Source organism: Pholis gunnellus, assembly GCF_910591455.1.
Source record: "Pholis gunnellus genome assembly, chromosome: 22".
NCBI classification, from domain to species: domain Eukaryota; kingdom Metazoa; phylum Chordata; class Actinopteri; order Perciformes; family Pholidae; genus Pholis; species Pholis gunnellus.
The window spans coordinates 18,073,709-18,098,708 of NC_136549.1; the positions used below are offsets into that span (position 1 = coordinate 18,073,709).

The 25,000-nt window shown below is 42.8% G+C and overlaps 3 protein-coding genes across 3 annotated transcripts in view; 1 reads left to right on the forward strand and 2 right to left on the reverse strand.

Annotated features, from left to right (window-relative positions):
* Window positions 1-2,960: 2,960 nt before the first annotated feature.
* On the reverse strand, window positions 2,961-7,645 carry ing3 (inhibitor of growth family, member 3). Its single transcript, XM_079183807.1, has 12 exons — window positions 7,539-7,645; window positions 7,315-7,386; window positions 6,727-6,827; window positions 6,102-6,167; window positions 5,785-5,881; window positions 5,634-5,705; window positions 5,440-5,556; window positions 4,737-4,900; window positions 4,427-4,617; window positions 3,995-4,187; window positions 3,837-3,875; window positions 2,961-3,702 (listed from the first exon to the last, which is right to left on the reverse strand). The coding sequence occupies exons 1-12, from the start codon at window positions 7,564-7,566 to the stop codon at window positions 3,586-3,588; spliced, it is 1,257 nt and encodes a 418-aa protein (XP_079039933.1). The 5' UTR covers window positions 7,567-7,645; the 3' UTR covers window positions 2,961-3,585.
* A 1,116-nt stretch (window positions 7,646-8,761) lies between these two features.
* Window positions 8,762-14,475, forward strand: tspan12 (tetraspanin 12). The gene is made up of 7 exons (XM_079183813.1): window positions 8,762-9,481; window positions 10,791-10,873; window positions 11,383-11,518; window positions 12,112-12,177; window positions 12,949-13,056; window positions 13,168-13,311; window positions 13,845-14,475. The coding sequence occupies exons 1-7, from the start codon at window positions 9,416-9,418 to the stop codon at window positions 14,133-14,135; spliced, it is 894 nt and encodes a 297-aa protein (XP_079039939.1). The 5' UTR covers window positions 8,762-9,415; the 3' UTR covers window positions 14,136-14,475.
* Window positions 14,476-20,761: 6,286 nt separating this feature from the next.
* Window positions 20,762-25,000, reverse strand: part of kcnd2 (potassium voltage-gated channel, Shal-related subfamily, member 2) — a gene marked incomplete at both ends in the record, with an annotated part of 23,750 nt that continues 19,511 nt past the window's right edge. The window contains 4 exons of the mRNA XM_079183798.1: window positions 20,762-20,957; window positions 23,117-23,364; window positions 23,664-23,759; window positions 24,433-24,595. Coding sequence (XP_079039924.1) covers window positions 20,762-20,957; window positions 23,117-23,364; window positions 23,664-23,759; window positions 24,433-24,595 — 703 coding nt within the window. The remainder of the gene's footprint in view (window positions 20,958-23,116; window positions 23,365-23,663; window positions 23,760-24,432; window positions 24,596-25,000) is intronic.

A 25,000-nucleotide genomic window follows, 5' to 3' on the forward strand; every position in this document is an offset into this window, starting at 1 on the left:
GATGATATTTAATTTCTCAAGAAGCTGCTGACTGATTGCAGATCTTATGATTGTTTCCATGAGCACCAGGCCAGGCTGAGATGTTCCTCTCAGATTGATGTGGTGAGCGTCCTCTTAATGTTTCCGTTACATGTTTCAACATCAGCAGAGAGTCATTGAGAGGAGACATTACAGCTGCTCATCAGCATCACATGAATAGTTGATGAATCCGTTATGTTTTTAAAGTAATCATTGAGTCTATAAAACACGAGTGGTGTTTAGTGCAGCACACGTTGTTGAGATCGAGTCCGAGGAGACTTCTTCAAATGTCTCGTTTGTCCGACCGAGAGTCCAGAAGCCAAAGATATTCAGTAGAGTCAAACTTACACACCTGCCGTTCACCTTTCACAGGTAAAATACAAGAAGGCCTTGTTGGAGTCCTGATCCAGACCCCTCCAGAACCAGTTCTATCAGAACCAGTTCTCTACAGGTTATTAGAAGTTTAGAAGAGCACTGAAGGCCTCTCAACAACGTGTGCTGCACTAAACACCACTCGTGTTTTATAGACTCAATGATTACTTTAAAAACATAACGGATTCATCAACTATTCATGTGATGCTGATGAGCAGCTGTAATGTCTCCTCTCAATGACTCTCTGCTGATGTTGAAACATGTAACGGAAACATTAAGAGGACGCTCACCACATCAATCTGAGAGGAACATCTCAGCCTGGCCTGGTGCTCATGGAAACAATCATAAGATCTGCAATCAGTCAGCAGCTTCTTGAGAAATTAAAGAACTCAGTGAGTGAAACTGATTGTATCTGATGTCACAAGAAGCTGCTGACTGATTGTAGATTGTGTCCATGACAGGCTGAGCTGTTGCTCTCAGATCAGCATCAGCGTGGTCTTCTTCTGTCTGCAGCATGTGTTCAGCTCTGCTGCTTTCTTTCTTCACATCAGCTCGTACGGTTTCTCTCTGGAGGTTCATGTTTCAATCTGAAGCTGTGAATCTGTTGGTGTTGTTTTTAGCTGCTGTCAGCTCTTTCGGTCCCGCCCCCGCTTTAAACCGACTGGTCCATCTGACTGTCAATCAACACCTCTGTGAGCTCAGCAGCAGCTTCCTGTGTGCTGCTGAGCTCATCCTGTTAGTTAGTACCTTAGTACTGATAGGACCGTGTAGAAGTACTCATTATGCACAATGGAGCACTTCAAGTATTCTTTTATAGTATTACAGACCTCTTGTTCTAGATGTATTTCTGTTCATCGTGAACAGCTGAGATCCTGACAGTGGACTGAGTCTCTGTTCGGGGGTTCGAGCTATTCATGGCGCCGTCGCCTCAGCCAGTTGTACTTTGTATTGTTTCAGTCGAGCTCGTGTCCTGAGGTGGTGTTGTCTGCTGGGATGACGTTGTAGTCCTCCAGCCTCTCTTAGGTCCTGCCGGGTCATGGGGGGGCCAAGGTCTTACAATCCCAATGTCAGCAAGAACAGCGCGGTCTCTGTAGATGTCGGAGGCAGAGGTCAGGGTCTCTTCAGGTGGGTCAGGGTTAGTGTGTCCAGTGGTGCCGATCCTCCTGAGGGGTCGGTCAGTGTGGTGGAGGTGAGACCGGAGCGGACTGATGACTCATCGTCCTGAAGATCCAGTAGGGAAGAGGTGCTCGGTGGGAGGGGTACCGGTCCGATCCTTTATCCTGGAGCAGACAGAGCAGGAAGGTGGGTCGTTGGCGGTAGGAGGACTCCTGAGACGGGTTCTCCCTGGGGAGGCGCTGAGATCTACCGTCCTGCCGCTGCTCTAAGCCCCTCCTTCTTTTAGAAGGTCACTCCACCAGAAGTCTTATTTCTGCTCTTATTCTCAGTGAAAACACCTCGTCCTCATTCATCACTTCATTTGACTACATGTAACTTCACTGTCAAACCTCAGAGGTTGAATAATTACTGATGTGATGATTTTACAGATGATTCATATTTCACATCATGAACATAAACGGACCAACGTGAGCTCAGGTCGACGGTAGTGAAGCTGAAATATCGCTTTAAGTCCGGTAACGTTGAGATGAATCACACCAACACACTGAAGGAGTGTTTAGTTGATGGTGTTGTTGTGTTCCAGAGAGAACGATGGACAAACACTCAGCTCTGAGTGAAGACATCAGTGTGTGTGTGGTCTCTGCATGTGGCCGTCCTGTTCTTCAGGTCACAGCTCCACCAGCTCATCATCATGAAGCTTCACTAAGAACCAGCAGCAGATCCTCACGTGTTCATGCTGCTGACCTCAGCGCTGAAATAAGTCATGTAAAGCATTTCTGTGTGAAATATAAAATGTGTTCCTGCACGTTAATAAACACGTTTATGACATTTCTTTTGCTGTTAATGTCTTCATTGATTTACTCTGCTTTATACATATATATATATATATATACATATATATATATATATACAGTATATACATACATACATGTGTATATATATATATATATATACACATGTATGTATATATATATATATATACATACACATGTATGTATATATATATATATATGTGTATATATATATATATATACACATATATATATATATACAGTATATACATATATATATACATACATGTGTATATATATATATATAATCCTGTTGAGCAGGATGTTAGGCGGTGGGAGCAGCAGGAGGGGGGGGGGGGAACAGCTGTTGACTCAAACAGGAAGTGCTCTGTAGGAAGGCCGTCTCAAGGCCTACGCGGTCCTCAAAGGACGCGGCCCACGTAGACCACGAAGGCCGGGTCCTCTGAAGGATGCGGCCCCTGAATGGAGACTCAGCTACACAGTGACCTCTGGTGGCTCCTCGATGCATCGATGAAGTGAATCAAGGACACACACACACACACACACACACACACACACACACACACACGAGGACCAGTTCACAGGAACAATAACACTTTGTTTCAACATTAAACAGTCATTCTGCTGTTTCTTTGTGTTGTCAATAAAGTTTTAATCAGCGTCTGAACTCATGACAAACAGTCAAAGTCAACAGATACAAAACATCTGGATCATTTTATTGACTTTTACACATCTGGGACACAAACAGACGACCTGTTCACACCTGCATGAAGCTACAGCAGCGTGTGTGTGTGTGTGTGTGAAACTAAAGGAATGATCAAAACACATTGAAAGCTGCCGGAGCCTTTGAGCAACACAGTGGAGTTAAATCTTTATTTCTCTCTTTTAATTTAATGAAAACGTTCTAAACACTAACCGGGTAAAAACAACGAGAGAGAGAGAGAGAGAGAGAGAGAGAGAGAGAGAGAGAGAGAGAGAGAGAGAGAGAGAGAGAGAGAGAGAGAGAGAGAGAGAGAGAGAGAGAGAGAGAGAGAGAATGAGTCTCTACTGTGAATTCTGTTCATGAGAACATTTAATGAACTCATGAAGACAAACTACAGAAGAACGATTTCAATCAGTTCTGAGGGAAAGAGAGAAAGTAAAACAGATTATTATCAGAATGAAATCATAAATAAGTCAGGCTGACTTCACTTTAATCTCAGAGCTGGAGGCCTCCTGTGAGCAGCCCGGTGAGGTCACAATCCAACATGGCCGACGGGGGCGGGGTCTATTTGTGGCGGCTGCCTCTCCTCTTCATGGCCACCGTACACTGAGGACAGAACCACTTCCCTTTGGGGGCCTCGGTCAGACCCACACAGCCGTAGTGGAACCACTCGATGGGGCACTGAGGGATCAGTGACATCATCAGTGACATCATCAGTGACATCATCAGTGACATCATCATTAACGGCCTATTGATTAGGATCAATCAGCAGAATACGTACACATTTAATAAATGTTAATAATAAAGATACTTACATCCGTGTTATCACAGCCGACCATTTCTCCATAAGACACCTGCAACCACAGACCACCAGACCATTACAGACCATTACAGACCACCAGACCATTACAGACCATTACAGACCACCAGACCATTACAGACCACCAGACTCACAGACCACCGGGGCTCGTACCTGGTTACAGATGCAGTACCGGGGCTCGTTGGGGTCGTAGGTCCAGTCCACCTGGCTGTTGGCCTCGGCCTCGGGCAGCGCAGAGGCCTGCTGGGAAAGCTCCTGAGCCAGTGCTGACGATGAAGAGCATGACGACAGAGAGGAAGAGGAGGATGATGAAGAGGACTGATGGTTGGAAGACTTGATGCTGCTTCTGGAAAAACAGGAAGACGAGACGTTAGAAATCAACACGAGCTGGTCCACATGTCTGACGCACTTCTGTCCCACTCGCACACATTCATTGTGTTCATCTGTGTATTTATATCACGTTTGCATTCCTCAGGTTTAGACTTCAGTCACAAGAAGTACAGCAGCACCATCAAGCTCAACGTATCATGTCTCACAGGTGTGCACACAGGTGTGTGTGTGTGTGTGTGTGTGCAGCTGCCTTACTTGGACTTGCGCCCCCTGGAGTCGGAGGCCGTGGTGGGGGTGAGGGTCTGGGTGAGGGTGGAGGCCAGAGCGGAGGAGGAGTACCCGGTGCTCTCTCGGGACAGAGTGAACTCTCGGCCCAGCTGGAAGTCGTTGTTCTTGATGGCTTCGTAGCTCGCCTTCAGACTGGACGTCCTCCGGCCCTCCTTCATCTGAACCACAGACACCAAACATCACAGCTGACGTCTCCAAATGTCTCCTTTCATACAAACCAACAGCACGGAACTATGTACATCTGTGTGTGTGTGTGTGTGTGTGTGTGTGTCCTCACCTGTGCCGTGGCCTGGACAGCCTGAGCAGCAGCCATGGTGATGGCCCCGGCTCCGGCCCCGGGCCCCGCCGGCAGAGAGCTCAGGTTGTAGGAGGCCAGAGGCTGAGAGGAGTTCACACTGTACACGTTGTTAGTGGACGAGGACGTGCTGTTAGTACGGCAGCCTGCAGGGGACAAGAGTCATGGTGAGAACACACACACACACACACACACACACACACAGACACACACACACACACACACACACACACACACACACTCAGACACACACACTCAGACACACACACTCAGACACACACACACACACTCAGACACACACACTCAGACACACACACACACACACACACAGACACACTCAGACACACACACACACACTCAGACACACTCAGACACACACACACACACTCAGACACACACACACACACACACACACACACACACACACACACACACACACACACACACACACACACACACACACTCAGACACACACACTCAGACACACACACTCAGACACACACACACACACTCAGACACACACACTCAGACACACACACACACACACACACAGACACACTCAGACACACACACACACACTCAGACACACTCAGACACACACACACACACTCAGACACACACACACACACACACACACACACACACACACACACACACACACACACACACACACACACCCCGTTACCTGGCGTGTTCTCCTTGGAGGCGTCGGATGTTAGCGTGGACAGCAGAGCTTCAGACTTGAACTTCTTCTCTGGAACGTGTTCGGTGGTGTGGTGAACAGGAGCGCTGTACTTCCTCTCTGTTCAGACACAAACACACACACTGTGAGCTCTGATGATGATGGACCACGTGCATTCAGAGGGTCTCAGTACTCACTCTCGGTGCTGGTGTGAGAGTGGACGTGATGGTTGTTGACCGGCTGAGACGGACTGTCCATCTCTAAAGACCCTGAGGAGGAGGAGGAGGAGGAGGAGATGAGCTTCCTCTAAATAAACACATAAACACCGTCATGGTCAGAGGGACTCACGTCTCTCCAGGACCTCCGTGATGCCGGCGTTGTCGGCCTCCAGCTCCATCTTGAACTTGGCCAGTTCCTGGTCCAGTTTACGAAGGTGACGGTCCACCTGGAGAGAGAATACATGAAATGTATTAAATACATCCAGAGCAGCAGGAGTCAGTGAGGAGGAGGAGTCAGTGAGGAGGAGGAGTCAGTGAGGAGGAGGAGTCAGTGGTTTAACTCAAGAAAGGAGTCTGGTCTGATCTTCACAGGACAGAGAGGAAGATAAACTCACATATTTTATATACAAATAAATAAACCTTCAGTCAGTGTAAACAGTCACTCACCAGATCATAGATCTGATTGGCCAGCTGGACCTTCTCATCTGCATCTTCCAGAGCTTTGTAATAATCCTGAAACACAAGTTATGAAGAATAAAACTCTTAGTCATCTCAATAAACTGTATTTATGACTCTGTTATATATTATAATGTGTGTTATGAACAGTTAATGAGGTTATTACTCTGTTATATATTATAGTGTTGTGTGTTATGAACAGTTAATGAGGTTATTACTCTGTTATATATTATAGTGTTGTGTGTTATGAACAGTCAATGAGGTTATTACTCTGTTATATATTATAGTGTTGTGTGTTATGAACAGTTAATGAGGTTATTACTCTGTTATATATTATAGTGTTGTGTGTTATGAACAGTTAATGAGGTTATTACTCTGTTATATATTATAGTGTTGTGTGTTATGAACAGTCAATGAGGTTATTACTCTGTTATATATTAAAGTGTTGTGCTTTATGAACAGTCAGAGGTTATTACTCTGTTATATATTATAGTGTTGTGTGTTATGAACAGTCAGAGGTTATTACTCTGTTATATATTATAGTGTTGTGTGTTATGAACAGTTAATGAGGTTATTACTCTGTTATATATTATAGTGTTGTGTGTTATGAACAGACCTTTTTAATGACCTCCATCTGCTCTTCTCTCCACTCCGGTTTGTTCTTCTTGGCGTCGACGAAGAACTCGATGACCTTCTGCTCCAGCTGATCGGTGGCGTCTGAGAACATAAAAAAACACATAAAACTACTAACTAATAGAGATATAACATATTATCATAAATTAATGTTTATTCTCATGTTATTGTATTGTTTAATTTAATGTGACATGTTTTTATTCTTTTCTCACTTTAACATTTTATTCTTTAGATTCACTGAGTTCCATAATATTTGTATGTGACCTTTAAGTATTTATATAAGTAATCTGAACCTCTATTATTGATTTGATCTATCGGGTTATAATCAGGGGATCCGTTATTAGGCGTAACCGGATATGAACAGATGGTGTGCAGCAAATAAAAGCTCCGGAGTTAACTACATCCGGTCTGATAGACGGCTAAGCTAACAAGCTAATTACATTCTGACGGTTAAATAGTGTTTTACTGAGACGTTAGCTTTCGATAAACCGGGTGTTTAACGTCCATCCTGTGTGTGTGTGTGAACAACGGAGATATCTGCCGTTAACCGGAGGTGCTTTACGTTACGTACTCTGAACCTGCAGGTCCATCTCTCTCATTTCCGTAAACCTGTCTCGGAGGTCCATGGGAAGCTGCTCGATCACTACCAACAAGAGAACAAGAGAAGAAGAAGGAAAAAGAGCAGTTAGCCACCTAGCTCGCGCGGCTAACGGCCGGAGCCGCGAATTAACACACATTTAACGCGGGAAAAGCGCCAAAAAAAGCCTCCGTCGCTTAGTAACGTCCCATACTCACTCTCGAGGTAATCCTCCAGGTACAACATGGCGGCACAGTTTGAGTTTTGAGGCGTTTTACTGAAACACTTTTCTTCTTTCAATATGGCGCCGCTAGTCGCTCGTCTTCTCTTCAGACAAAAAAAAAAATACACAAGAAATCGAGGTCAGAGCTGGTGACGCACACGGGCTGCCGATGCTCTGATTGGATGAAACCCAAGCGGGGGCGTTGATTTGCGTTCTCAGAGCCAGGTGCCTCATGGGAGATGTAGTTCATGACGTGCGTAGCTCGTTTGTTTTCTATAAAAACCCTAAAGTCAGTCCCCGACATATTTTTTATCTAAATGATTTATATATTGTATTATTATATCAGGAGTAAACACATTTACCAATGATATTATTCTATGTTTCATGATCTCTCTCATAATTAACTACACTATTCCCTTTCATCTCTTTGTCTGCACCATATTTCATATTCTGTCTTTGTTGTATTCATTGTAATGTTGTGTATATTTATACTTTATGTGTATATTTAAAGCAGAGTACTGGAGATGAAACTAAACACTTCACTGCACAATAAAGACATGAAATAAAGCTGAGATGGTCAAATCTATGTTCAAAAACTAAACTTGAGATTCAACGATTCATGTAACATGTGTAGTGAAATACCACAACATGATAAAAAAACTAATCACAATAACAAGTATAAAACATATTTAGATAATATTCTGTGAAATGGTTCTTAAATCTACACAGAAACCCAAACTATGATGTGTTGTTATTCAAGATATAAGATATATAACATCATAGATCGGTGTTTCTGTTCATGTTTTAAATATTCTATTGTTTAATTTAATGTGAAATGTTTTGATTCTTTTCTCACTTTAACAAGTTTTATTCATCATTTCTAATTCACCTTTATGTATTTCAATAAGTAATATTAACCTCTATTATTGATTTAATGTTCCACATACTAATACAAGTATAAATACATAGTACATAAATAGTATCTCTAATGTAGTTTATGTACATACTAATGTATTAAAAGTATAAATACTGTATCTCTCACAGTTTGTGTCCCTGAACGCATCTCGTCCTCCTCTGTGTCTCTTGAACACAACAACCCTCTCAGCCCGATGACCTCGCGGCTCTGCGGCTCTGGAGGCGGACACATTCCTCTGTCCTCCCCCAGGACCGCTGACAGACGGGGGAGGGAAGCACGCATTGCATTAGTGAGGAGGAAGAAGAAGAAGCGCCGGGACGGGACGGGCCGGGACAGCCCCCCCCCTCCAGTGCTCCGGTGTCCACAAACTCTGCGGACTTCATCTTCATCGGCGCTGTGACGCAGCGGAACGTTGACGCGTAAAGTCAGACTTGTGAGGATTCAACGCGCTAGCGGACGTTTGAGACGTTATTTGGTTTTACATTCTAGTTTTGTATCGCTTGAGTTTCAGTGTGAAGTTTTTGGATCACATAACTAGCCTACTGAAGTGTGAGCGCGTGACTCCGTGTAGAACCGTGTTTTTTAAACCGACCACTAAGTGAGTGATGACGGATCTGGAAACGTCAGCGCCGCCGCGCGCTCCATCATCCCGGCGGGGTTCAGAGGGAAAGTAAGAAACCACCTGTTGTGGAAGCTTTTTTCCCCGGAGCTTCTCGCGGATAAACCCGAGCTGCTGAAACCAGACTCCGGACAGAGCCGAGTCCGTCCGTGAGAGACGCGCGCACGCGTGGAGCGGAATGCCTGTATTTTTACGCACGGAGCAGAGAAGAGGCTCCGCTTTAATGAGCGATAATCTCCACGGTCGTGTCTCCGGGCTCCGTGTTGTGTGTCTGCGGTGAGCATGTTGCCATGGTGCCCCGGACTCACATGAGCAGGACGCCGGAGCTCCGGTCGGGATGGCTCGGAAGGACGCGGTGAGGTGTCTCCGGTGTCTGCTGTACGCGCTCAACCTGCTGTTCTGGGTATAATGAGATATGATCATTAATGATAGTTAAGAAGGAAGTTATTAACCCAGAGATATGATCATTAATGATAGTTAACAGACATCCTGGATGTGAAACATCATCTCACTAAAACACACTTGAACTCGTGTTTATCTGCATTTCTAATGTCTCTTATTTCACTCCAAACTAAACTACATGTTTATCAGAATGGGATTTTTCAGTGAAAGTGTACAGTGAAAGTTAATGTTTACAGTGAAAGTTTACAGTGAAAGTTTACAGTGAACATTTACAGTGAAAGTTAATGTTTACAGTGAGAGTTTACAGTGAAAGTTAAAGTTTACAGTGAAAGTTAATGTTTACAATGAAAGTTCATGTTTACAGTGAAAGTTTACAGTGAAAGTTTACAGCGAAAGTTAAAGTTTACAGTGAAAGTTAAAGTTTACAGTGAAAGTTTACAGTGAAAGTTTACAGTGAAAGTTTACAGTGAAAGTTTACAGCGAAAGTTAAAGTTTACAGTGAAAGTGTACAGTGAACATTTACAGTGAAAGTTAATGTTTACAGTGAGAGTTTACAGTGAACGTTTACAGTGAAAGTTAATGTTTACAGTGAGAGTTAATGTTTACAATCAAAGTTCATGTTTACAGTGAAAGTTTACAGTGAACATTTACAGTGAAAGTTAAAGTTTACAGTGAAAGTTAATGTTTACAGCGAAAGTTAAAGTTTACAGTGAAAGTTTACAGTGAAAGTGTACAGTGAACATTTACAGTGAAAGTTCATGTTTACAGTGAGAGTTTACAGTGAGAGTTTACAGTGAAAGTTTACAGTTAAAGTTAATGTTTACAGTGAAAGTTAAAGTTTACAGTGAAAGTGTACAGTGAACGTTTACAGTGAAAGTTAATGTTTACAGTGAAAGTTTACAGTGAAAGTTTACAGTGAATGTTTACAGTGAAAGTTTACAGTGAACGTTTACAGTGAAAGTTAATGTTTACAGTGAGAGTTTACAGTGAAAGTTTACAGCGAAAGTTAAAGTTTACAGTGAAAGTTAATGTTTACAATGAAAGTTCATGTTTACAGTGAAAGTTTACAGTGAAAGTTAAAGTTTACAGTGAATGTTTACAGTGAAAGTTTACATTGAAAGTTAAAACCGCAGTAAAAGGTTACATTTGCAATTAAAGTATAAAGTTAAAGTTTGACTGTAAGTTAAAGTTTGGTAGAGTAGGCCACGGTCTGTCCGTCCGTCTGACAACATGTTTGACATTCTGGATGTTATTTGTAGGCAGCAGAAACTGATCCATGTGTGTGTGTGTGTGTGTGTGTGTGTGTCCAGCTGATGTCAGCATGTGTGCTGGGAGTAGCAGCCTGGATCAGAGACTCTCTGAACACCGTCCTGACCCTCACAGCCCACACCAGGTGAGTCCAGGTACCACAGCAGACCAGAGTCCAGGTATCAGACCAGAGACCAGGTATCACAGTAGACCAGAGACCAGGTATCAGACCAGAGACCAGGTACCACAGTAGACCAGAGATCAGGTATCAGATCAGAGACCAGGTACCACAGTAGACCAAAGTCCAGCTATCAGACGAGAGTCTAGGTATCACAGTCAGACCAGAGTCCAGGTATCAGACCAGAGACCAGGTATCACAGTCAGACCAGAGACCAGGTATCAGATCAGAGACCAGGTATCACAGTCAGACCAGAGTCCAGGTATCAGACCAGAGACCAGGTACCACAGTCAGACCAGAATCCAGGTATCAGACCAGAGACCAGGTACCACAGTCAGACCAGAATCCAGGTATCAGACCAGAGACCAGGTATCACAGTCAGACCAGAGACCAGGTATCAGATCAGAGTCCAGGTACCGGACCAGAGTCCAGGTAAACTAGAGACCAGGTAGAGATAAACCTGAATGTGTTTCCAGGCTGGAGGAAGCGGCCGTCCTCACGTACTCTCCAGCCGTCCACCCCGTCATCATCACCGTGTGCTGCTTCCTGTTCATCGTGGCCATGGTGGGCTACTGTGGGACCCTCAGGTGTAACCTGCTGCTGCTGACCTGGGTACGTCTTAATCCTGCTACTGGACTCAGACTCTCTAGGTTCAGGATCAATCAAACATGATCACGTGTTGAACACCTGGCTCCACCTTTGATACATAACACACACCTGAGAGTCCAGGTCTACCTGGACAGAGGTCACTCTGTCTGCCGGTGTTTAAGGGGGTTCGGTCTGTGATTCAGGTCACCTGTCTGCTGTCACCTGAGGGGGGCGGGGCCAGGTGTCAGGTATTTCTATTGTCCCCCCCAGAGGAGAGATAAGATTGTTCCTGAAACAGGAGACGTGTGGACACAGAGCAGCTTCAGAGGGGATGATGGTTTACCTGCAGAGACAGGAAGTGCACCCCCGACACACACCTGTGTAAATAACGATGACATCATTCAGAAGGAGCCAGTAAAGAAAGAGAACTTTTGACTTTTTACAGGATGGATCTGATGTTGAGATCCTGTGTCAAAGTGGAATTGAATGTTGTATAAAGTACTTGAACTTAGCTTAGCATAATGTAATGGAGAACAAAATGTAACGCTAGGTAGCGTAGCTTAGCTTAAACAGCGCTGAAACACAGACTGAACTCATTTAGTCTTCTTGTGTTTCAGTACTTCTGCAGCCTGCTGGTGATCTTCTGTGTCGAGCTGGCCAGCGCTGTGTGGACCTACGACGAGGTGTGTGAAGCTTCATCATATTACATCATATCTATAAATATGTGAATATTTAATGAATATTTAGAGAATATCTAATGATTATTTAATGATTATATAATGTGTATTTAGAGAGTATTTGACCCACCTCTGGTGTGAAACGGACCAATCAGAGAGCAGCTAGTGAGCAGCTGCAGTGTTAAGTTTCCAACACGTCTCACGTCTAAGAATAAACAGAAATGAACGGATCGCTGGTCTGAGACCAGATCCTGTTTCACTGTGAGACACACAACAAGTACACAACTACTACACTACAACACCACAAGTACACAACAAATACACAACAAAATAACATCTACTACGACACAACAAATACACAAGTACTATACATCTACTACACAACAACACTACAACAACATGACAAGTACACAACATAACATCTACTACTACAACACCACTACTACACAACAACAACTATACTACACATACACAACTACTACTACACAACAACTAATACACAGCTTAAACAAATAATACACAACTACCACACAACACAACTGATAAGAATGAAGAAGAAGAAGTCTTCATCACACCTGCAGGCTGACGTCACGAGAGCCGACACACCTGCTGAGGGGGGGGGGGGTCCTGATGATACTGATTATCTCTCTCTCTCCCTCCCTGTCTCTCTCTCTCTCTCTCCCTCTCTCTCTCCCCCTCTCCCTCCCTCCCTCCCTCTCTCTCCCCCCCTCTCTCTCTCTCTCCCCCTCTCCCTCTCCCTCCCTCCCTCCCTCTCAGCCGTCGGTCCAGCGCTCTGATATGATCAGTCTGAAGTCTCGGATGCAGAACTTCGGCCTGCAGCGTTACCAGTGGCTCACACACACCTGGAACAGCTTCCAGACAGAGGTCAGACACACACACACACACACACACACAGACACACACACACACACACACACACACACACACACACACACACACACACTGAGCTGACAGGTGTGTGTGTGTTGTCCTCAGTTTAAATGCTGCGGGGTGATCTACTTCACTGATTGGCTGGAGATGACAGAGATGGAGTGGCCTCCTGACTCCTGCTGCTCCAATCAGTATCCAGGATGTGCTCGCCACGCCCACTACCACGACCTCAGCGACCTGCACCAAGAGGTGAGGCACCGCCGTCTCTGATTGGATGAGAGACAATCGGAGCCACGGCTGCTTTCGTCCAATCAGAGACGTCGATCTGCTCTGAGCCTGGTTTATATGTGTCTGCTTCCTCCTCTTCATCATCATCACCATCTGAAAGATTAACAATATAGAAATACATACAGATATTGATATTAAATAAAATTGAATTTTCTTTTGAAAAAGTCAAGTAAAATCCAGTAAATGTTTATTTATTTAATATTTGCTGCAGCTGTGAACTCATTCATTGGTGGTGTTGAAGTTCCAGTAACATTCCTATAATAATCAAATTTATAAAAATGTACTTTATAAATTCTCAAGTAAAACGATTAAAAATGCTTATTAATTATTATTATTCAAAAATGATTTTCTATTTTCTGTTTTCAGACTTTCTGTCAAGGAAACCTTCATCATTTCCTGCAGATGTTTCACAATAAAAGCCTCGAAGAAGCCTGGCACTGAAAGAATACTTCCTGTAGTTTTGAGTTCTTTCTTCTTCTGTGGTTTTGTTTCAGGGCTGCGGTCCAAAGATCTACGGCTTCATTCGAGGGACGAAGCAGCTGCAGGCGCTGCGTTTCCTGGGCGTGTCCATCGGCGTGGCACAGATCCTCGCCATGGCGCTCACCCTCACGCTGCTCTGGGCGCTTTACTACGGGAGGAAGTCTCCTGAGCCGAACCAGGACCAGGACCCGGAGGACTCGGCCCCCCTCACCGTCACACACGGCCCCTCAACCGAAGACCCAAACGGACCCGAGACCACCTCCAAACCCGGAGAACAACGGTTTGAGATGGAGCGACTGTCCTGAAGGGGTTTCTCACTTCCTGGTTACTGAGACCTGATGACCAGGATAACGGATTATAAAACTATGATTATTATGATAGAAACGAGGAATAAAATGATCAAATATGATAAAAATCCTTCTGAACGCTAAAGGAAACCTGAGGAGCTCAAAGCATTCTGGGACTTTGAGTTTTTTTCACTGAAGGAGAACATGAAGCGAAGAAGCGAAAAACATCTGAACATCTTCAAAGTGAACGTTTTCTTTGTGTCTATTGGTGGTGAAAACATGTGCATGGTGTTAAATATTTAATAAAATCTGTCTCACTGAAAAAAAACTACGAAACATTAAAGCTGGATCAACTGTGGACGTTTGATTTAGTGACTAGACTGCAGATGAGGCGGGCGGGGTCTGTTTCTCCACATGTGAGATTATTTAACAGATCACATATCAAATCAAACTATCCAAAAATATCCATCTGAACAATAAGAGTATTTCCCAAATGTTATGAACCTGGGCCAGTCCTAACTATGAACCTGAACCAGCCCTAACTATAGACCTGAACCAGCCCTAACTATAAACCTGAGCCAGCCCTAACTATAAACCTGAACCAGTCCTAACTATAAACCTGAGCCAGCCCTAACTATAGACCTGAACCAGCCCTAACTATAAACCTGAACCAGTCCTAACTATGAACCTGAACCAGCCCTAACTATAAACCTGAGCCAGCCCTAACTATAGACCTGAACCAGCCCTAACTATAAACCTGAACCAGTCCTAACTATAAACCTGAGCCAGCCCTAACTATAGACCTGAACCAGCCCTAACTATAGACCTGAACCAGCCCTAACTATAAACCTGAGCCAGCCCTAACTATAGACCTGAACCAGCCCTAACTATAAACCTGAACCAGTCCTAACTATAAACCTGAACCAGCCCTAACTATAAACCTGAACCAGCCCTAACTATAAACCTGAACCAGCCCTAACTATAGACCTGAGCCAGCCCTAACTATAAACCTGAACCAGTCCTAACTATGAACCTGAACCAGCCCTAACTATAAACCTGAACCAGCCCTAACTATAAACCTGAACCAGCCCTAACTATAGACCTGAACCAGCCCTAACTATAGACCTGAGCCAGCCCTAACTATAAACCTGAACCAGCCCTAACTATAGACCTGAGCCAGCCCTAACTATGAACCTGAACCAGTCCTAACTATGAACCTGAACCAGCCCTAACTATAAACCTGAACCAGTCCTAACTATAAACCTGAACCAGTCCTAACTATAAACCTGAACCAGCCCTAACTATAAACCTGAACCAGCCCTAACTATAGACCTGAACCAGTCCTAACTATAAACCTGAACCAGCCCTAACTATAAACCTGAACCAGCCCTAACTATAGACCTGAACCAGTCCTAACTATAAACCTGAACCAGCCCTAACTATAGACCTGAACCAGTCCTAACTATAAACCTGAACCAGTCCTAACTATGAACCTGAACCAGCCCTAACTATAAACCTGAACCAGTCCTAACTATAAACCTGAACCAGTCCTAACTATAAACCTGAACCAGTCCTAACTATGAACCTGAGCCAGCCCTAACTATAAACCTGAACCAGTCCTAACTATGAACCTGAACCAGTCCTAACTATGAACCTGAACCAGTCCTAAGTATAAGAGTCATGAAAGAGGAAGGAGACATCCAGACCTGTTAGAGTGTTTTAGGACAATCTTTTATTTACTCAGACACCGCACTAAAACCATAGAAGCTTCTCTTCTTCAATACCATCCTCAATAATTCATATTTTTAATCCATACAAACACAAGCGGTAACAAATCAAACGTAAGAATTATCATCCTTAGAAGTTTTTCAATTTACAAGTAAATCCTTTACACTTCTCATGCATGTTGGAACGCTTTAGAAAAATATCATGTGGAGCTTTAACATAAGACACGACAACTTGTTATGGAAACTATTGAAAGAATAAGATTACGACACCATCAATAACAATTACAGCACATGTGCACTAGCAACAGTAATAATAATAATTACCCTTATTTATTTATTTTACAACCAGAAATGAACAATATGATCCTCAAAAATATGTTTCTATAATTTTGTTCCTCGTTTCCCAAAATTCAGAAGGTATCTTTACAAAAGGAAAGCGGTTGCATATGTCACATTATCAAGCAGTGATGGATGATGAGGGTTCAGCAAACAGGGTCGGCCATTTGCATTGTCACTCCAAAATTAAGTTAAAGAAAGAAAGAAATCAGCTTTTAATCAATTTGAAGATTAAGTTCCAGCTCTAGAAGATGAGACATCCGTCGTTAAAACCTTTTTGCAGCGATGCTGAATTTATTTCAGCCGTCCACGAATGTTTGACGCTTCAAAGCTGAAATGTGCTTTTTACTCTGAAAACAAACTTTAAATCCAGCTTGAGGACTAGAAAACGTCCATGAGGTGAGTCCATGTCAATAAAATCCATTTAATCCACCAGAAGAAGAAGGTTCAGGTGTTACAACATCTTTCAATTCAACCATTTTCATCCCCAAAAAAAAGACAAGTAGGCTTTTTTAGAGTTCCCCCGTTTGTCCCGATGGCTTCAGACCTACAGATCACTCAGATAAATCACCCTGAAGTCCTGAAATATTCATATTATTTATATCTCGTATAGATCAATAACCTGTGCACACTAGATAGAAAATATCTTTTATGACTTTAGCAGAAGACTGCATCCAAATATTAACAGACTTTGGTGTCTTAGGAAGTTTAAGGAATCGTTAAAAGATTTTTTAGGAAATACTCGTTGACTTTATTGCTGAGAAGAGGATTGTTACATTAGCCTAGCATAGCATAAAGACTGGAAGCAGAGGGGAAACAGGTAGCCTAGCTCTGTGTGAGGTTAAAAATACACATAAAACTAACACGTCACTAATTTATATGAGTCACACTTGTTCAGTCTGCACACAAATATAATTAGAGGGAGTTCTGGAACAAGCGCTAAGCTAAGCTAAGCTAAGCTAGCAAAGTCCTGACTGCAGCTCTGAACTTAACAGATATTAGATGTTGATATCCATCTGAACAATAAGAGTATTTCCCAAATGTTGAACTCCTCCCTCAGCTGTCTCAATCAATAAGATCGTATTTCGTTTAGCTCACATTTAGCGATACAGCTACACCTATTAAATTATGTTTAAATTATTTTGATAATTACATATAAAAGTGGACTTACATCTAGTGACGACTGGTCTGTGGGTGTCTACTTATGGTCGTAATGACAAAGTGCTGGTGAGTCACGTCAGCTCTCAATCAGTCTGTTAGCCACTGCGCTAATGCTACATTAGCTAACGTTATAAATTTCCCAGACTGACGGGAAAAGCTGCTGCTCGTTCTGAATGTACAAAGATCCTGATTAAAGTCGTACAAATATTGATGTGATGTGCTTTAAAGTGTAACTGGGGATTTCAAATGATTAATTAGCTTTTTCTGTTGCTCAGCGCGGTCCATGCTACATTTCTAACTAGCTAACGCATGCAGCTAACGCTAGCTAATAAATAATCAGACTCAACATTGTGTTAGCAAACGTTAGCAGTGATTTCTAACTTTTAAAATATTAAAACAACAGTGTCATTTCTCTCCTTTAAAGAGCTAACTGTTCATTCTGTAGTTTGAGTTCAGACTACTCAATATTTCTGTGTTGTCTGGACATGAACTCGCTGATATCGTAAACTCATTAAATATAAGTGAAAACTAAGACGCAGCTAACAGTTTACATCCTGCTTGAATTTATGGGTGCAGAGCTTTTATTAATTCTGTTTTATGGGACTTATTGTTGCTATAGTAATAATTATATTAAATACAGTACAATGTCCGATATTTAAATCTTACCGAAACATCCTTGAATCTCCCTGAAATCAGTAAAATCCGCCCCACACAGTGCTTTAACCCTGGTTACATTAAGAAAAGAACAATAACTTCAGGCAACATGTGCGTTAAATAAAACCTGGAGGCGAAAGACAACAAAGATAAAAGCTGCGGTGCAACGACAAAAACAAACATTTCTCTTTTATCACAAATTGACATCAGTGTTTTTCAGATGTGTTTCTGTACAGCAGAGAGTAAAAAATAGGAATATATACAGACTCAGACTCCATGAAATCACAGCAGCAGGGTCTCATTCACTCAGATCTGCATGCATCATGGAAACATACGGAGATACTGAACATGCTCAAAGGTTTTAGCTACAAATACAAAACCTCCTCCACTGAATCCACTAATTAAGGGAGCAGTGTGTAGCATCTATTGGCTGAAATGTATGTCTGTTTTCTTTGGTGTATAATCACCTGAAAATAAGAATTGTTGTGGTTTTCGTTAGCTTAGCATGAGCCGTTTGTATCTAGTTACGGAGCAGGTGCTCTTCATGGAGTCCGTTATGTTGCTACAGAAGCCCAGAAGGCACAAACCAAACCGTCGTTTTCTACACGTTTGGCTCACGGGACAAGTTTCAGGTGGTTGCAATCTACAAACTCACCACTAGACGGCGCCAGATCCTACACACTGAACCTTTAAAGGTCGTTTTGGGAAGAACATTTGTTAAACATTTTACGTCGCCGTGATGCAGAACTCATACTTATTTGTTTGTGAGGTCAAATTAAAATAAAAAGTAAATAGATTAACAAATACAAACGTAAATATATAAATGGGAAATTAGGAATTAAAATGAGAAAATGAATAAATAACAATTATAAACAGTGAAATTATAAAAATAAATTTAATAAAACTAAACAAAGTAAAATAAAATAAATATAATAATAAAACAAGATACCTCTCCCCCCCAATATACCCCAACATTTTTTTTAAAATCGCATAGTGAATTTATTAAGTTTACTGTTCATATATTATGAACTGAATTATATTTTCTTTTAAAACACTCTCAGGAACAAAGCTGTCTTTTGAAATTGTTTACAAAATCCTGTCTTTGTCTTTCGTTGTTTTAAAAAATGACTTGAATATGAAATGAGTGAATTTGTGATTAACTTTATGCGTAATTCTAAAATACCGACCACATGACCTCAGTGGTGGCCGAAGTCCTCTGAAGGTTTGCACAGTAAAAACTACACTGACGGTCAATGATGTTTGATTTTCTTAGTGACTTTTAGGATGTAGAAAATATATGATAATGATAACACAATGTAATTTCTGTAGAAACAAACTATCCCATAATGTATTCATTGATTTAAATGAGAAACACAATGAAGTTGTCCAGGATACAAAAATACAAAGTATTCTGAATTCTCGCCTAATATATACTCGGAGACAGACGGGCTAACTGCTAGCCTAGCTAAGTGAAAGCTAACAGTAAAAAAAGCCTTCCAACAACTTCCAAACTATCTTCTTATGTTTTAACTTGTTTATTTCACACAAGTAGAAATAGAAAATTAGATATTTTAGTTTTTAGGAGCTGTTAGCTCTGGAAGACAGTTAGCTTAGCTCACAGACAGAGGACTTTATCTTTACGTCATGACTCTACTTTTCTCTTATGGCTTAGGTCATGACAGTAATATCAGATCTTTTTCTTTAATGCCAGACATTCATAACGTGGAGACAATGCCATGAATGAAGTTAGCTTTACAGTCCAGCTAGTTCAGAGTTAGCTTTACGGTCCAGCTAGTTCAGCGTTAGCTTCACAGTCCAGCTAGTTCAACGTTAGCTTTACGGTCCAGCTAGTTCAACGTTAGCTTTACAGTCCAGCTAGTTCAGAGTTAGCTTTATGGTCCAGCTAGTTCAGAGTTAGCTTTATGGTCCAGCTAGTTCAGCGTTAGCTTCACAGTCCAGCTAGTTCAGAGTTAGCTTTATGGTCCAGCTAGTTCAGAGTTAGCTTTATGGTCCAGCTAGTTCAGCGTTAGCTTCACAGTCCAGCTAGTTCAGAGTTAGCTTTATGGTCCAGCTAGTTCAGAGTTAGCTTTACAGTCCAGCTAGTTCAAAGTTGGCTTCAAGGCCTCACCGTTAGCTCCAGTCAACTAAACCCAGCTGACTGTGCGATTGATTGGTGACTAGCATGTTAGCTAACAAGATAAAACTTGTAAATCAGTTGTTGACAGGTGGTTTATTTTCTTTTGATGGAGCTAGGCTAGCAGTTTCCCCCTGCTTCCAATGTTTGTACTAAGCTAGGCTATTGGCAAACTGAAACTAGCTATTGGATGGTTAACAGTGTACTTCCCAAAATATGTGACATTTCCTTTACACCGCATTCTAAAAATCTACGTTAGCATTAGCTTTCTTTGTGTTTAAGGACATTAAATGTAAAGACATACAGGATTGTAAAAACAGCCGTGGTGATGTTTAAATTTCTCTCGGATAAAGCGATCAGTCGTCAGCCAGTCGGCCATTTTCTCTCCTCAGATGTTCGACTGCCAGAATAGAAATCCTTCCTAGAAGACAGAAGAGAAAACAAGAGCAATCCAAAGAGGAGTTATCTGAGTTTTAGGGTAGCTAACCCCTCACTTCTGTCGTGGACACGTGATCCAAACCCTGGCCCTCTGAGTCTGTGGTGGAGCGGGGACCCCCCCCCCCCCCCCCCCCCCCGATGCCTGACCGCTGGGTGGGTTGTGTTTCCGTGTTGGAGGGGGAAGACGTTATAATCTAGAGTGCAGACACCCTGACGATGTTAGCCTGGGAGTAATCGATGGGGCCGGATGACGAGTTGCGGTCGGGTCGGGTGCCGGACGGCGGCGGCGGCGTCGGCATGCTGATGACGGCGGCGGTGATGTACGACTGGTCACAGTTCAGAGGAACCCTCTCCTCAAACTTAGCGTTCAGACTGGATCGACTGGAACGACTACAGAGAGAACAAGGAAACAGATTTCAGACGATTACGTTTACTAAATGAGTTAAAAGCTCAGAGGTGTGAAGTCCAGGTCTGAATTCTTTTATTCCTTCAAACACCTCCTCTAAAGTCCTTCATCATGTTTCTCCTTTTCCTCTGGACATGCATCTCTACAAACCGTTGACTGTAGTGACCAAATTAATTCAACGGTGCATTGATATTTGGTTGATTGGACTTAGAAAAATCATGGCAACAAAGTGACAATTAATATCTTTGAATAGATTTTTAGAGTCTTGTGATACTGATTTAAACTTACATTTAAAATAATTAAGTTAGGTACATATAAATAAGAACAGCAATTTAAATGTGCTAAAATATGAGTTGATATAATTAATTTTTTTAAGTGAATCCAAATAATTTTTATCCAGATATTTAGTAAATTACTTACTTTTTAATCAAATTTGTAGAACTTAAAATCTATTAAATGATATAACGTGTCACATTGTTGCCATCATTTTTTTAAGTAACACATTTTTTAGGGTGTAGTTGGTTTATATATATACGTATATATATATATGTATATATATATGTATATATATATATATATATATATATATATATATAGTGAATGAGCTGTGTACATGTCCAAAGAATGATCCTAGAACCTGAACAATATCAACATATCACACCATTCATCCATAATTCAGAATATACAAACAGAATATGATGTTTACATGAATCACATCACATTTGTATCGTGATATTCATACTAGTAGTGTAGTACATATATATAGAACTGATGAATATCGTGCTGACGTCTGTGAGGGGGGAGCGGGTCGTCCACACCGTGAATCCAGCTTCATTCATAATTCATGAGTTTGAACACGAAACAAGAGGCCGTATTCATGACGATAAAGACTCGGGACGTTCAGACCATTTCACTGCAGGACTGTGATGCAGCGATGAAGAGGAGGAGGAGGCCGCTATAGAGACGAGCTGCTGTCCCAGCTGTCCATGTTCAGGACAAAGTTCCCAGACCTCCCACAGCTCCCTGACTCTCCATGGGAACGCCGTGTCACATGATCTCTGGAGCCATGTGTTTGTATACACAGTGTGTGTGGCTCCAACTGTCACTGTTTAGAACTTCATTTCATTTATCTTGAGGTTTAAAACAGGAACGTCTCCTCAGTTCTTCTCTAAAACTTCATCTGACGGATTCAGGACGGCCTGAGTATCAACAAATCACAACAAATATGAATACATATTTTATTTATACCCTAGAATGGAAATAACGTTCTCCACTGCCCCCTTAAGTACCGATGACATATTCTCAAGAACCCCCAAAACCTCCGAACTGATCCATTGAAGGAATCACCAGTTTCCTCCCAAACCACCTCTGAGTCATGCTCAAGGATCTTTGAAACGTCTTCATGATTCCTTCACAATGAGCTCTAAAAACCTCCTTAAACATCTTTGAAACTTTCTCAAGAACCTTTGAAATATCATTTAGGACTTGTGACTCCTTCACATCATCACGTGTCCCGAGAACCTCGTTGTGGATCCAGGTACTTCTTTATGGGTCCTTAACCTCTTCTAAAACCTTGTAAAGGACCTCTGCCGTCCCCTCAGTGACACCTTTTCTAACACCTTTTTCAAGACCTGTACAGCATTGGGGCTCTGGACCCTCCTAAAGGAACCCGTGGAACCTTTTTGAGCTGTGCTGTACCCTTTTGACCGACTCAAGGATCACAAGAACTTTGTCAACAACATCTAGTACCACGTTTAGGACTTCATCAAGGGCCTCTGGAACTCTTTAAGGATCATCAGAACCACCAGAACGGAGCACATCTCCTGTGTCATCACCGTTCATATCAGTAAAACCAACCAGTGTTTATGATTAAATTCTTTACTGAAGCACCTAATCGTTTATCTAGCCGATTCATTTTGCTCTCAAAGTTCAAAGTTCACCAGTAATAAGTCGTAGTAATATATAAGTACTCCATAATGGTTCTCTAAAACCTCCTCAAGGACATCAGGTACCTTTTTAAGGACCCCTGGAACCCCGTGAAGCACCAAAGGGAACTACCTTAAGATCATTAGAACCTCTAGAACCCCTCTTTAACCCACATCCTCAGGTCCTCTTCCTCGGCCTGAGCACACCCGTGTCCTACCTGTTGGTGAGCGGCCTCTCCTTAATCTGGATGGTGCTCAGCTCCTGGACGCCGCCGTGCAGACCCACAGACATGTTGGAGTTGGACACGTGGAAGGTCTTCCTCTTCCGGCGGGTGCAGCAGGAGGTGAAGCCGTGAGGCGAGGAGGTGGAGACGGAGGAGGAGGAAGAGGAGCGAGACGGCCGCTTCACCAGAGTCACCTCCCTGCAGCCCGTCTCGTACATCTTCTCGTCCACGAACTCGTGGTTCTGAGGTAGAAACGAGGGTCCGGATGTTAGAGGTCGTCATTACCTCCATTCATGTCATTGTTGTTGTTCTTTATGTTCATGTATATACTTCTGGATATATATTTATATCGTACACAGTCGTTAAATGTTTATGCTTCCCTATGTTCTACTGCGTTGTCCTCATCTTCTTTGTTTCTTTGTATATTCTTTAACATGCAGACGACTGTGGCTGCTACTTGTTCAGCGTGTCGTTTCTTTGTGGATGTCTTTTGAAGTTAAAGTGTGCGTGTGTGTCTTTGTGTGTCATGGTGCGTTCTCACCGTGGTTTTCTCCAGACAGTGCAGAAGGTGGTTGTGATGAATGTCAAAGTTGGGGTTGGCCTTACACACCAGCGCCTGTCCTGCTTCCTTGGACGCCTTCAGGACACAAACAACAAATCACATGACCACACTGTGAGCACACACACACACACACACGTGTTCTCACCACCTTCTTCAGACAGAACCGTCCTGGTTCATCCCGTCCTGGTTCATCCCGTCCTGGTTCATCCCGTCCTGGTTCATCCCGTCCTGGTTCACCGTCAGTAAGAAAGTGACGGATCACTGGTTCAGCTTCATCGCTGCTTCCCTAAATGTCTCGTGTTTCTACTTGTTTTGACTGAAGCCTTTTTTGACCCAAGAGAGCCACCGTACTCACGTTGCTCAGGGGTTCAGACTGAATGTGACGCAGGCGGACGGACTGAAGGACTGAAGACTCTGTGATCGTGGAGTCAGGAGCTCAGGTGGTTCTAAAGCAACAGTGAGACATTCTAGGAAGTAGGCCGGTTACCTGGAATATGAAAACCGGCCCTAGACTGATTGCCTTTAGGGTCCCACCGGGGGGCCAGGAAGGTCATCAACCACACTCCAAAGGACCCTAAAAGAAGTCTTGTATCTTAACCTTTGGGGACTCCGTATGAAGTCATGATCAGGACTCACGAGGACCTAAAAGAAGTTCTGTATCTTACATAAGAGAGACTCTGAGTTTGTTGTCTTTCTTCCTTCTGACGCTTCAAACTAAACCTTAAAGAATTCGGTTTGTGGTCTTCACCTTCTGAGCTCGTCTCTTATCGGCTCTCTGGCTCTGGTGGTAGATCCGGCTGAAGTTGGAGACGATGACGGGAACCGGCAGAGCGATGACCAACACGCCGCTCAGAGAGCAGACGGAGCCCACGATCTTCCCCATGATGGTCTTTGGCACCATGTCGCCATATCTGAGAGAGACACGACCAGAAGGTTATACGAACCTTCATGAAGTGAAAACACACCAAAGAGTTAAAGGACAACGCCTCTGGTGTCGACCTGTCAATCACCGCGTAGCCCCGCCCCTAAAGCACACCCTGCTTTATGGTCTATTAGAGACCTGTCAATCACCGCGTAGCCCCGCCCCTAAAGCACACCCTTTATGGTCTGTTTGACTCTAAATCGGTCAACAGAAAATTAGATCTTTAAATTATTGAAATGATTAAAAGTTGGATTTTCTGACCCGTCTCTGGGTTGTAGACTGTTGACTTTAGGAAACATTGAACTCTTTAATAAACCGTTATTATTATAATGAAGTATTTTGTGGTCTGGTCCATTTCTTTTCTTTTTGAACGACAGAGTTTCACTTTATGTTC

What these genes read in the sequence shown, in the direction of transcription:
- ing3 (XM_079183807.1), bottom strand. Translation starts at nt 7,566, where the DNA reads ATGTTGTACCTGGAGGATTACCTCGAGA. An exon ending in GATGGACCTGCAGGTTCAGA is followed by an intron (nt 6,828 to 7,314) that starts GTACGTAACGTA and finishes TTATGTTCTCAG; the next exon opens with ACGCCACCGATCAGCTGGAG. An exon ending in GGTACTGCATCTGTAACCAG is followed by an intron (nt 3,876 to 3,994) that starts GTACGAGCCCCG and finishes CTGTGGTTGCAG; the next exon opens with GTGTCTTATGGAGAAATGGT.
- tspan12 (XM_079183813.1), top strand. Translation starts at nt 9,416, where the DNA reads ATGGCTCGGAAGGACGCGGTGAGGTGTCTCCGGTGTCTGCTGTACGCG. An exon ending in CGCTCAACCTGCTGTTCTGG is followed by an intron (nt 9,482 to 10,790) that starts GTATAATGAGAT and finishes GTGTGTGTCCAG; the next exon opens with CTGATGTCAGCATGTGTGCT. An exon ending in ACCCTCACAGCCCACACCAG is followed by an intron (nt 10,874 to 11,382) that starts GTGAGTCCAGGT and finishes ATGTGTTTCCAG; the next exon opens with GCTGGAGGAAGCGGCCGTCC.